Source organism: Myotis davidii, unplaced genomic scaffold, assembly GCF_000327345.1.
Source record: "Myotis davidii unplaced genomic scaffold, ASM32734v1 scaffold512, whole genome shotgun sequence".
Taxonomy (NCBI): domain Eukaryota; kingdom Metazoa; phylum Chordata; class Mammalia; order Chiroptera; family Vespertilionidae; genus Myotis; species Myotis davidii.
In genome coordinates, this window is record NW_006284323.1 from 549,369 (window position 1) to 562,672 (window position 13,304).

At 40.6% G+C, this 13,304-nt stretch overlaps 1 protein-coding gene across 1 annotated transcript in view; it reads right to left on the minus strand.

Moving 5' to 3' along the window:
• Positions 1-13,304, minus strand: part of DSCAM (Down syndrome cell adhesion molecule) — a 476,284-nt gene that overhangs the window by 137,244 nt on the left and 325,736 nt on the right. The window contains exons 10-11 of the mRNA XM_006754318.2: positions 10,600-10,719; positions 3,215-3,388 (exon numbers count right to left, since the gene is read on the minus strand). Of these exons, the coding sequence (XP_006754381.2) occupies positions 3,215-3,388; positions 10,600-10,719 (294 nt within the window). The remainder of the gene's footprint in view (positions 1-3,214; positions 3,389-10,599; positions 10,720-13,304) is intronic.

Genomic DNA, 13,304 nt, shown 5'->3' on the forward strand with positions numbered 1-13,304 from the left:
ACAAACTACAGTGGAGGAGCAAGTGAGGAGAAGGGCTCTCTTTGAGAGCAGAGTTGCACCCCCTTTTCTACCAAACACAGACCAGTGTGAAGGCACCATCCACAGAGTAAAGCCCGCTATTTACCCAGCACTGCCCTGAGTCTGCACGTGTTTTAAATGTACTCAAATAGTTGGTATTTTGCAAAAAAAAAAACCAAAAACAAAAACAAAAACCTTTAATTTTGTTATGTTCTTTTTAATGTCCCTTTTTACATTTTTTTCTGATTTTATCTCCTTTATTGCACGACAATAAAGGCTTAAGGCCCCCTATAGTTGTGTGGCAAAAATATCTGTGACAATGATGTCCACAGCACAGACACTTATGATGAAAATATTGAACATTATCTCCACCTCCACCTCCACCTCCGTCTCCACCTCCGTCTCCATCTCCGCCTCTATCTCTACCTCTACCTCTTCCTCTACCTCTACCTCTATCTCTATTTATCTCCATATCTACCTCTACCTCTGTCTCTATCTCTATCTCTATACCCATCTCCTATTAGTTCTATTTTGCTGGAGAACACAAATACAGCTCCCTCAGCATGAAATGCAGTTCGTACGGGTGATCACCTTCCTAATGACCCTTCGGTCATGAACACTCAGCATCCGGTAAATCCTCTGTCCTGGTAAGAATGAGAGGGCAGGGCAGGCTCAGGGCCTGGCCTCAGGCTGGACAGAGCATGCCCCCGCAGCTGGGACCTGCTCTCTTTCTTCTCCTGCTGGCCAGTCTCTGTCAGTGCTGTTTGAAAATGCATAATGGCTTTAGAATTCCACACTCACGGTGGACATACATGACGGATGGCCTGCTAATGTCATGCAAAATGCAGCATTGACATTTCCTGGGGAAGAACCAACCCGGAGTTTCTGAATCCCCAGACAGCCTGGCTGCGGCCTCCTTTCATTTCCGTGGCTAATCAGTGGAAGGGCAGTGCTCCACTAAGACAGTGCTGAGTGCCAGCGAGGGCTGCTGACGGCCCCTGTGTTGCCCTGGGTCGGCTGCCGTCCCGCCCTCCTGCTAATGAGAACATTTGAGAGATTCCTGACATGCTCTGTCCCTTCAGGCTGCCGGAGGTCAGTAAGGGCTGCCTTGATGAATGAAGGGCAATGCTGACACATCAAAGCCTTGACTGGTAAATGAGTGAGGGATGGGCTGGGGCATGTGTTACCTGCCCAGAGTCACCCAAGCCCTCCCCTTCCTGGCACCCTTCTGGGGACTGCGGAGACTAAATAAGTCACACGTATTTCCTGGATGGAGCCAGTGTCTAACTCTGATATTATAGAGAAAACACCTGGTCTTTGTCCTGGGGTCTTGGCAGAGAGCTTCAAAAATCCTTGGAAATTTCTGAGTGATTAAGAATGTGTTTTGTTGCCTGGAGGTGTGGCTCAGTGGTTGAGTATGGACCTATGAACTATGAACCAGGAGGTCATAGATAGATTCCCGATTAGGGCACATACCCAGGCTGGTGTGGCTCAGTGGCTGAGCATCGGCCTATGAATCAGAAGGTCACACGGTTCAATTCCTGGCCAGGGCATATGCCCAGGATGCGGGTTTGATCTCCAGTAGGGGGTGTGCAGGAGGTAGCTGATTGATGTTTCTCTCTCATCCATATTTCTATCTCTCTCTCTCTCTCTTTCCTCTAAAATCAGTAAAAATATATTTTAAGAAGATAATAAAATCTATTCTAGAACTATTACAGGAAATCTCTTCTCACACTCACCACCTGGCATTCAAACCTGTAGGCTATTCTCCTCCTCCAAACACAAGCTCTTTCATTGATGAGGGTAAAGTTCATGGTTGAGTGCACTCACATCTTGTATGTAAGTACTTTGTATTTATTAGAATAGATATAGATATAGATATGTATGGGATAGAAAAATATTCTGTACCTTTAAAATATATCAAGGCAGTGGCAAAATACATGCTTTTTGTTAGGAAAAGAGCGCTCAACATTGGCCCTCAGCTCTTGGGCTTCCTTGATAATTTCATCAATTTATTATTTTTTAAATTTCCATTTCAACTTTGAATTTAAGTGACATAATAATGTTTTCACATTCTTGCAATTAAGTTCCTCCACAGTGTAACACTTAGAAGTCAAAATTGTGCAATTGATATGTGCAAAACATATTTTGAAGCAAACCTATTTCAGAACTGTATTTTTCCAGGATATAAAAGTATAGAAAATAGACAAGTTAATATTTTCACTGTTCTGTTGGAAATCATACGCTACCTAGATAGAATAAATTATTAATGAAATGGGAAGAATATTAGTTTCTGTGTAGCTAGCCTTTAAATAACACACACACACACACACACACACACACACACACACACACACACACACACCACTGAATTTACTTTTAAATTCCAGGCCCCTAATAAATGACACGGCAGAGGCCCTTTCTGACCTATCAATAGCACAACCAAAGTAAAGAAGAGAAAGCTGGTCAAAGCCTGCAGTTGGCAAGGAGCCCCAGTAGAAGATTATACCCCCGGAGAAAGGCAGAAGCCATCCACAGCAAACTTGACATACAACCGCCTGCTACCAAGCAGCGCTCAGTGAGCGTCGGTCCACTTTATGTTCTTCGGTTTGGTTACCGAAATATGAAAATAATTTGGTTACAGGGGCCCCTTTCTATAAAGTGGGTCAGCACCGTGGACCCTGAGCCACGCTACACGTTTCCGTCGTACAGCTGTGTGTTACTTGGTAATGAGTTTCTGGTTGCTTGATTTCATAAGGATCTTAAAAAGGAAATCGATGGGTAAGCGAGCTTGTAAATGATAAAATGCATGAAAAAGGACATCTGAAATGAACACATCTGAGAACACAACCGGGCATGTCCCCAATAAAACCAACAGGATAGAAATGCAAGTGCCAAAGGCAGGGACCCACTCTTGCTGGGCTGCCCAGCGCCTGTACCCCTGGCCATGGGGACTGAAGGGAGAGGAGCAAGTGGCTCTGTGCCCCAGATGCCAGGGGACACGGGCATGCTCTCCTCTCAACAGTTGGCCTGATTTTCCCCTCCCCTTTAATTGTGTTTCTAGGACAGCAAAGCATCAACACAGTTGTAGCAAACCAACATTTTGTTTTGTTTTTAGCCAAATGTGTGTGGACACAATTGGCGGTGCCAGCCCCCAAAGACCTGTGTAGGCAAAACAAAGCGTCGTCCTCCTTACTTTTCACCGTGAGGTACATGGACTTGCTGACGTCGGCGCCCACGTCGTTGCTGACCTTGCACAGGTAGTAGCCGCTGTCTTCCTCCACCACGTGCTTGATCAGCAGCGACCCGTTGCCCAGCACCTGAATCCGGCCGTTCAGGGCGATTGGTTGGAACTGGGGCACCCCAGCCCCTGGAATGAAATAAAAAGGAGGAACAGTGATGCACACGCGAAGACACGTGGGGAGGCGACGAGCCCATGTTCACCCAGAGTCATGGAGAGAAGTGACTGACATTTAACATATAGCCTACATGACAGTCACGGGATACACCATGGGTTTTGTTTTTTTCCTCCCTCCAACATTGAAATTCTTGTCTGGAGAGAAATACATTTATTTAAAATGACAGCATTTCAAACTCTGAGATCAAGAGTAAGAAGCCTTACAGAGTGTGTCTACATAAAAAGACAAATTTGATGAGAATTAAGTGCCTGATAAATTATTGAGACATCTCAGTAGAATGAATACAGAAGTAGCTGCCTCTCATCGCACCCTGTGTTCCCAAGGACTTCCTATATAAGTATGTAAACATAAGCGCTCTAGGGATATGGGATCTGAGGCCCTTGCTCCTACACACAGCTAAGTCCACAAAGACGATACAAGTATTGCAGATTTCTCTTCTGAGTTCCAGTCTAGAAACACATTAATGTCGTTTGATGCTATTTAAGTAAATAAGTCAGATCATCGCAGTGAAGCACCCCTCTCCTCAGAGGGCCCGCACTCAAGGAAACAATGACACAGCGACGACATAATGTGACTGAGAGAGCCACATAAAACTGTTCTGAACAACATGTTTTAGAAATAACATAACAGAAGATGAATGTCTTGAGTGATTTTGGGGGAAGTGGCAGTTTGGATTGGCTCGCTATGTTGCTTGCCCCTCTCCTGGGACATGGGCGGGACTAGGAGGGTGTGAGGGCTTCTCTCATCTCTGACCTTAGACTGACGTACTTGCCCTCTAGTGAACATTCCATCCATATTCCTTGTTCATGAGTCTATTAGACTTTTGTCTTTTTCTTCTTCATTTGCCAAAGCACTTTGGGTCTTAAGAATGTTTCTATATGTCTATTTTATAAAAAATATGTCTATTTTTGTTCTTGCTGTTTTAATCGGGATTGAATGTTGAATATCACTGGCTATCTTTTTGTCATGTATTAAGATGATCATTATTTTTCTCCTCCAAAAATTAACTGTTCATTTTAAGGATTTGGTTTTATAAGTTATAAAATTCCTTCTTATGGATGAGAGGTACTTTGAAGCTTTAAAAACAGGAGGGAAGCCTGTAAGTTTTAAGTGTTTAAACTGGGTCCACAGTTTGAAAGTCTCGATGCCTGTCTCAAAGTTAACAGCAAATTGGGAGTCTGATCTTGTTTAAAAGACACAACCTGAAAATTCAGACAAATGCAGGATTTAAATGATATATCAATCAAGCAGCAAAACAGGAAGTATCAAAATGCTATGGGATTGATGTAAAACCCTAAATTACAAAAACCCTGCAAATCTAATGAAATGCTGATAGAATATGAGAAAGTTACAGGACTGTTCACATCAAAAATACATGTTTTCTATTCCTCAAAGAATTTTTACCAGAAAAACATTTGTAATATTTGACGCATTTATACAAAAGAATTACAATATGAAATTTAACATTAAGCCATCTCAATTAAACAGATAAAAAGTCTTATCTATTAAAACCTATCTGGAGAGAGACATTGCCTCCTTAAGAAAAGGTCCAAATGAAGACAGAAATAAAGTATAAATGCATTTGAAAAACAACCCCCCCCCTTTTTTTCCCACAGAAAGTGAACCTAATATGCAAGGTGACACCATTTATAAATCTGATCATGCTTTTTGCTAAATACAATAAGAGGGACACATTCCTCTACCACCAGGACGACAGTCCCAAGGTTTAGTACTTTATTTTTTGAGGGTCATGAACTTCCTCACAATTTGATAAAAATTATCTGTCATCGACTTTAAATTCATCATTTATTATAAAGAGGAAAATTTAGCAGAGTTCATACAATATTCAACATTCTGTAATCTGGTTAGCATAAGTAAACACTTTGGGTAATTAGCCAGAAGATACACTCTAGAAACCAGAAGTCATTAATTAGGAAGCGGTCCGTTTTCTGTGGACAGCTGGGGTCAAGTGGGGACAATGTGGATGCTCTATGACATGAAAAGATAATGTTAAAGCATTATGTAAGGCACATATCTAATTACTGGCTATGCTAACACTGTGTGACCTTCCTTACTTATTGAAAAGATATGCCTGGCAGTGTTCGCAAGGACTGAGGGAGTGGGGAGAGCAGGGGAAGAATAGCTCAGTGTCACCAAGGGGGCCCACTTAGAAGGCCGCAGCAAACATTGGTTCGTCTTGTTTTCCATTCTTGTCTTTGCTGGCCTGTAGTCTACTTTCTCTGCAGCCGTAAGTCCATCATCTATGAAATGGGAAGAATAATCCATTTCCAAACTATATAGATTGTACACACAAGGCAACAGAACAGATGATCAGAAATCCATGGGAGCTATCTATGACAGTTTGGGAAAGGAAAAATGAATAGAATATAATAGTATTACATATTAAATTATATTAGGAAAAGATGAACCTCTGATTTATGTAGTCATGATGCCAGGATAGATAGGTCGGTGTAACAGAGGGATAAAAAGACAGACTTCTGTAGACACATTTTTCCCCATAGATTATAAAACAATTCAAGTTCATGGGGAAAGGTTGGGCTATTCAGTAAATGGTTTTAGGACAGCTGGCTGGCCATGTGAGCGGATGATAATGACAATAATGATGATGATGATAACAGCTAATGCGTATTGACTCATCGCTGTGTGCCAGGCACCATAATAATAAATGCTTTCTATGAATCATCTTACTCAATCATCACATTAAGCCCTTATTCTATTTGTTTCACATACGAGAAAGCCCTGGTTCACCCAGTTAAGTGATTTTCCTGCAGCCAGTTGGTGGTGTGTGTGTCTGAACTTAGCCCACAAACTTAACTGAAAATTTCTCCTACTTCTCCTAGATTCCTACTTTCCTTATTTTTCTAAAATGAAGCCCCCAAATTTAATCAAGATTAATATATGAATAATAGGGTATAAGATTTAAGGATGGCAGCATAAAACCAGCATTTCTTCTCTTCCTGGAAACCATACAAAAGCAAATGGGAGAAAAAGAAATAGAAAATATAAACTCTATTTTGCATAAAATTAGGCACCACAATAGCTAAAATGTTAACCATAAAATAGGTGACTGAGCAACCAGCCTGTATACTGAGAAGTGTACATACAGAAGGACAAGGGGAGGCAGACCATGGCTGTGACTCTGAGCAGAGAGAGGCGAGACTCCGGACACTATCCCAGCCTCATGAGCTCTCCTGGAGTTTGTCCATTTCAGTAAGTGGCACCTGACCGGGCATCATACCACTAGCCTTTCAGTGCACAGGATGATGCCCAACCAACTGCACCACAATGGCCAGGGCAGATGACCGAATTTTAAATGCAAACTACTCTCCACTCCTCTCCCACCCCCCAAACCCAGGCACACTCTGACTCTTGTCTTTGGACATTGCCATGACCAAAGCTTCCCTGGAGGTCAGAAGTGGCCCTGGCTGAGGGCAGCCAGAGAGCAAAGGACACACAGGCAGGCCACGGGCTGTGCCTCGGCGATCTCTTTCATTAGCAGCCCCTTTCTGGCCCCCGGCAGCTAACTAGGGGGTAGCCATGGTCAAGACAGTTACTGAAACCTGTTCTCTCCACCATGAATGACATATATGTGCTTAGCTGTGCATTTCTGGGAGCACAGGTGAGGCCCACCATGGTGTTAAGCCCTTTAAAACAATTTTTTTTTCAGAGAAGAGGCCTCATTTGTTCGTGTAAAAGAACAAAAAATCAGGAGACAGAATTGAATGTCTTAGAAGTCGTGTATCCAGATCCAAGGTCAAAAATGTAATAACATTATTTTCAGCAAAGATTGTTTCATTTCTGCAACAGCTGCCCTTAAGCCACTGCATTTACTCAGGAATGCTGCAGTCGAGGGTTAAATTGCTGCATCTCTCAGAGCCACAGGCAGAGTCTGGTTTGTCTGCATTATTTTTGTCACATAGAAAGGAGCTGCGCCTGTGCTCTGAGTGAGTATTTGATCATTGGAAACACGTTCCATAAACAAGGCTACACTTGCTTGAGAAATATCTTTATTATTTGAATAATTTGAATAACAACATACACTATCTCTATATTCTACTGGGGAACATTAAAAAATAAGCACAATGCTTGTTATTTTATTGGTTGTAAGGCAGGCAACGCGGTGAACTGTGGGAGAGTGTGCACATTAAAATTCTGGCCAGTGGTCACTGCATACTGAAGGCCATGGAAATTGCTTATTCTTTGAGCCAGCAATTTCATGTGTAGAAATTTATCCCCAGGACAAAATGGACACATGTACAAAGGTCAAGGAGATAGAAGTCATTATGACATTTTTATAACAGTGAAAACCTAGAAAAAGCAAACACACAATATCCAATAATAGTGTCAGACACACCTAATTGCCACTTGCCCATCCTCCCCTCTTACTCGGTGGCCTAGCACAAGTTGTGGACATGAAGTCAGTGTGCTCAGCTACAACACAGCTTGCAGACCTCTACAGTTCAGGGTGACTTAGCCAGGGAGGTGTTAGCGGAATTGATTAATGACACATTCTGGAAAGATCCGACAAGGGAGTTGACTCAGGTGGGAGTGGCAGCCCTCTCCCTTCGCTCTTCCTCCTCCCTGGGAATGTGGAAATGGCCACTGAGCTCAGGGGCCCTTTTAAATAAAAACTGATTTCAGAGAGAAAGGGAGAGGGAGAGAGTGAAACATCAATAATGAGAGAGAATCATAGATTGGCTGCCTTCTGCACGGCCCTTACTGGGGAATAAGCCTGTAACCTGGGCATGTGCCCTGACTGGGAATTGAAATGTGACCTCCTGGTTCATAAGTAGACACTCAACCGTTGAGCCACACCAGCTCAGAGAGATGTATTTGGGTCCCTGGTGACTTAGAGGAGAAAACAAACTAGTCCTGAACTATATACATCCAGACTCCTTGTGGTTTAAGTCACTGAATTTAATATTAACAAAGGCAAAAGTAGGTAAATGTACTTATTGATGTATTAATATAAACTCTACACAGACATTAAAAATCATATTAAACACCCATATTTGTTGACAAGAAAAGACACTCATAGTATATTGTTAACTGAAGAAAAAAAGATTGTAAGTCAGAAATATATGTATATTTATATATATGTACCTGGGAAGAGGTCTGAAAGGCTAAGCAAAAAAAATGTTTGCAATAGTCACCTTTGAATGATGTTATTTCAGGGAACTTAACTCTTTTAAAATTTAGTTGGTTGAAATCTATAATTTTTTTCTTTGATGATTTTATATGACACAAAATCTAAAGATAATAGGCTACTGCAGCTTAATTTGCACACCAATAATGGGAAGGAATAAAATGTATGTAATGTCTATGACAGACAAAGCATTATTTAACCTGTGAAAAATACTCTTGCAAATAAGTAAGACACGGAGATGTGTGCAAGTACATAAATAAGAAATTTCCCAAGGGGGAAACAGAAGTGGTCAGTTAACATAGAACAAAAACATTTTCAATAGCATTAGTGATTTAAATGTGCAATTAAAACAGAAAACCATTTCACTCGTCACATTGTGAAGACAGAATAAAAAGATCTTATCTAATTGGCAAGAAGGCAGGGACACGCACAGCCTCATGCTGCTGGTGGGAGTGTAAATTACTCTAACATTTTCCAAAGGGCCCTGGGCCCATGCAGACCCAAATCGTTAATGTGCTCATGCCAATTCATTGCTAGGAATTTAGTGGGAGAAAGCAATCACACTTATGCACATTGCATTAACACGCACAGATGCTCACTGCTGTGGTGTTGACAGTTCTGAGAAACTGGACACAGCCTAAGGGAGGCAGGGAACGTCCACAGTGGCAAACATTAGAAATATTTTTTGAAGAAGAAAAGCATCATGGGAAATATTCATAATATCACGTATGCACATCTGTATAAACTAAATTCAATATATGATGTTGATTTGTTTCCATGTAATGCAACATGGGGCTTCAAAATAAGTCACGTGGGCCCACACTCTGAATAACAGGCTTGTATTTGTGAATAAACCACTTTCACATGGACAATGGATGGGGCCTGCTGCAGGGAGTCGCCTCAGAGATTTCTTAAAAGAATTCAATTGATTCCCCCTGCAAGCCAGTGGTGTCTGTGGTGTCTAGCACTGCCTTGCTCCCTCTCTTCCTTTTCCCTGGGAGGAAATACACTAGAAGGGATTGTGGGAAGTGTGCCGTTTGTTTTTTCCCTATTGTTGTTATTTTCATAATAAGAAAATGCAACACTGTATTTTAAACAGCAACATCCAGAATACAAACCATGATTAAATAAACATAAATAAATATACTCGTAACAATTAAACATATACAGTAGGTCCCAGATTGTTACAAAAAGATTAAATTCATTTGTTTATCCAACTAGTATATATTTGACCCTCAACTACTATTTGATAAATAAATTACAAAATGAGAACACAAAAACAACTTCCAGTATGTTCATACACATAAAGAACCTTCCATAGGGAAATGATAAGATAGATGTAAGTCATATTTACAGTGTCTAGAATGGTTTCCCCATAGTTTACACTTTGCACATTTTTATTCATGCCCTGTTTACAGTGTTATCTTAAAATTTAACTGCTGCTTTGCCTTTGAAGAGAAAGCATGATTAGAAATGAAAGCTCAAAATAGACATTGGATGTGTTTGTATGTGGTTTGTATAATCTAAGGTGACCAGTTAAATAAAACAATAAAAAAAACTTATTTTCAACCTTTTAAAACCTCTGAATCTCATATGTGTAAATACTGTGGAAATAAAGCTCCAAAATGAGCAATTCTGATAATTTCTACTTGTACTTCCACCTATAGGGGTTGCAGTGGTCTCCAAGTAGCATAGTTATCCAGTATCTGTAGGCAACACAGAACTGTCCCAGGTGCTGAAATAACTTACAGGAGTATTCTGCCTCCCCATTCAGGATCTTTTCCAGGTCATGTTATACACGAACAGATACCGTCCTGGTCTGAAGAAAACATGGAGGCTGACTACTAGTGGTATGTGTGAAAGAAAGACAGACTTGGTGGAGCTGGGGACATACCTACTTACAGGAAACATCTTTGGAAGGACTACAAATTCTCATCTAATTCTTTGGAATGTGCATATGTATGACAGACAACATGCAAACAAGTAACTTCATACCTTTGGAGAATTTCCATACGATTGTGGGTACAGGATAACCTTCGGCTGAGCAATTGAGGATGACAGCCTTGCCATAAATCCCGTCCTGGTCTCGGGGCTGAACCACAAACTTGGGAGGAACTGAAAAGAGAGAAATGTCACCAGTAATTCAGACAAGACCACAACTCATTAAAGGTACGATTTTAAGAAATCCAAGAAGTTAGAGAACATTAAAACACACAGAATGTTTTATATATATGGAAATTTTTAAAAAAGTGTTTGAAATTCGGGACAAATTAGGGAAGCTATCTCATTGCAGGCAACTTTTCTTATTTATACCAATGAGCTTTTGCAGATGGAGTTACTTTGCACTGGGGAAGATTAGACTCCTGAGTGTGGGAGTTGGGCTAAACCAAGGGACTGTGGCATTTTGCTTTTGATTTGTGGTTTGGAGGATCTTCAGGAATCCACTCCATGGAAAATAGAATCAGAACCACAATTTGAAGAAGAGATAAAACATATTTGCTCATCAAAGAGTAATTATCAAGATTGAGTATTCCTCCTGGTGTGAACTGCTCAGAGCATCTGATAATTATTCTTCCTGAAATAGGAGATGAAGGGAGAATGAAAAGGTATTCCCTAAGGATAAAGAACAAGGCATGTTATTGAACTTCTCTCAAAAAAATCTGATGAAGACACACAGACCATTATTCATGATGTCAGCACCCTCTGGGCCAAAGGGGGACTATGGAGGCTAGTTGACGTGAGGTACCATGATAGCTTTATAGTATATCAATTTAAGAAGCAGATTAAAGCTATATAGTATAGATATTTAAGAAGCTGATTAAAGCTATATAATATAGCTATTAAAGAAGCTTTAGTTTTGTGTGGTGTTGGAAAAATTCTATTCTTCTGCAAAACAAACACATACGCTTCATTGAAAACATACTGCCAAGGGAATGTAGGTGCTTTGAGTTAAGATATTGTGATTTTTATTCAAGTCTTCTCTTAAGGAGAAGATATGGATTCTTCCAGGAACGGTAGCATCTGAAGGTTTTAGAATCTCAGAATCTTTTCCAGTGGGCAATGATGGATTATGGGGTGGGCTTTCAATGAGGCAGGATTATGTGAGAGGAAACAGATTGTGTTGTATACATTATACACTTAGCAAATATGGGTGCACTTTCTCTCTTTCACACAATTCCTTGGAAAGCTAACTTTATCTGCCTGCAATTTTCAGAATTCTTCATTCTGACACAGAAACGTGAACCTATATGCACATGTAGGCAGATAGGAGTTCCAGCCACCACATGAAATGACTGGGAGGAAGGTCAGAGCCTAGGTTAACACGGAGCTTGGAAGCACACTGAAATTATCTGAGCCATAGTGAAGGTCACTTTGGCCAAAAAATAGCCAAGGAGGGGAGAAAAATATCAAATAAAAATGAGGCCATTAGGGTGAGCCCTAATCCAATCTGACTGGTGTTCTTATGAGAAGAGACGATTAGGACACACAGACAAAAACCAGGCATGTGCCCACATGGAGAAAAGGCTGCCATCTGCAAACCAAGGACAGAGGACTCAGAAGAAACCAAACTTGCCAACACTTTAGGACTTCTAGCCTCCAGAACTGTGAGAAAATAAATGCCTGCTGTTTAAGGTAGCCAGTCTGTTATATTTGGCTACGAGAGCCCTAGCAAACTAAGACAGTAGCCATCCTAATGGCTCCCCGTGGTTTTGATTTGTATTTGTATCTTTTCAGGTATTCGTTGGATATGTGTGTGTCTTCTTTTGAGAAGTGTCTGTTCAAGTCCTTTTCCCATTAAAAAAAGACACAAGAAGCAGGTGTCACAGGAACCCACTCCTGTGTTTCTGGAAGAGGCACTGAAATAAAGGCTGGGAGTATGGAGCCAAAGGCTAAATCTCTAAATCTGCTACTTCCTGTTATTAGATGATCTTGTGCAAGTTATCAAATGTCTTTTAACTTTAATTTTCTTATGTGTAAATGGGGGATAATGACATCACTCATCTTATAGGATTGGTGTGGGGATCAAATGAATTAAGATCATAAATGTTCTCAGAACAGAGCCTGAGTCTTGCAGGAGTGCTGGTTAATTTAGGATATTCAGGTATGTGCAGCTTTAACATAACAAACACAGTTCCCAACTCCCAAGTTAAATAAGTTACACAGTCAATGGATCTCTTCAATATTGCTTATCTGTAAGCAATTTTACTTCATTTAGATGATATTCTGAGTCAAGTATATTTAATAAAATGTAAATATATTTAAAATCAGGTGACCAGGGAGGACTACCTGACAGTGAATTCCTAGGAAAATGCTAGAGAATTTATAGAGCAAATTTTTCTAGTAAAAGTAATCCATCAACCTCAAGGATAAATTACAAAGTTTAAGACATCACGCCAGATTCTTCCTGCCGCGGTGTAAGGCAAATATGCAGTCATCTACATTCTGTGGTCTATTTGGCTCAAATTCTGCTAAGAGCAAGGAACCCCTTGTCAGATACACAGGTAACTAATCTCTTGTATTTCCTCTGGAAGAATGTCTAATTATAATTGATCCATGACCACTCACATTAATTTGGTTTTAATCCAAAAGGATGTCACTTAAAAACTGATCAAAGAGGTTTTCATGGGAAATAACCATTGACATATTGTGAATGTAAGGTAATTACAGATGAGAATTGCCCATAAAATTGAGAATTATCT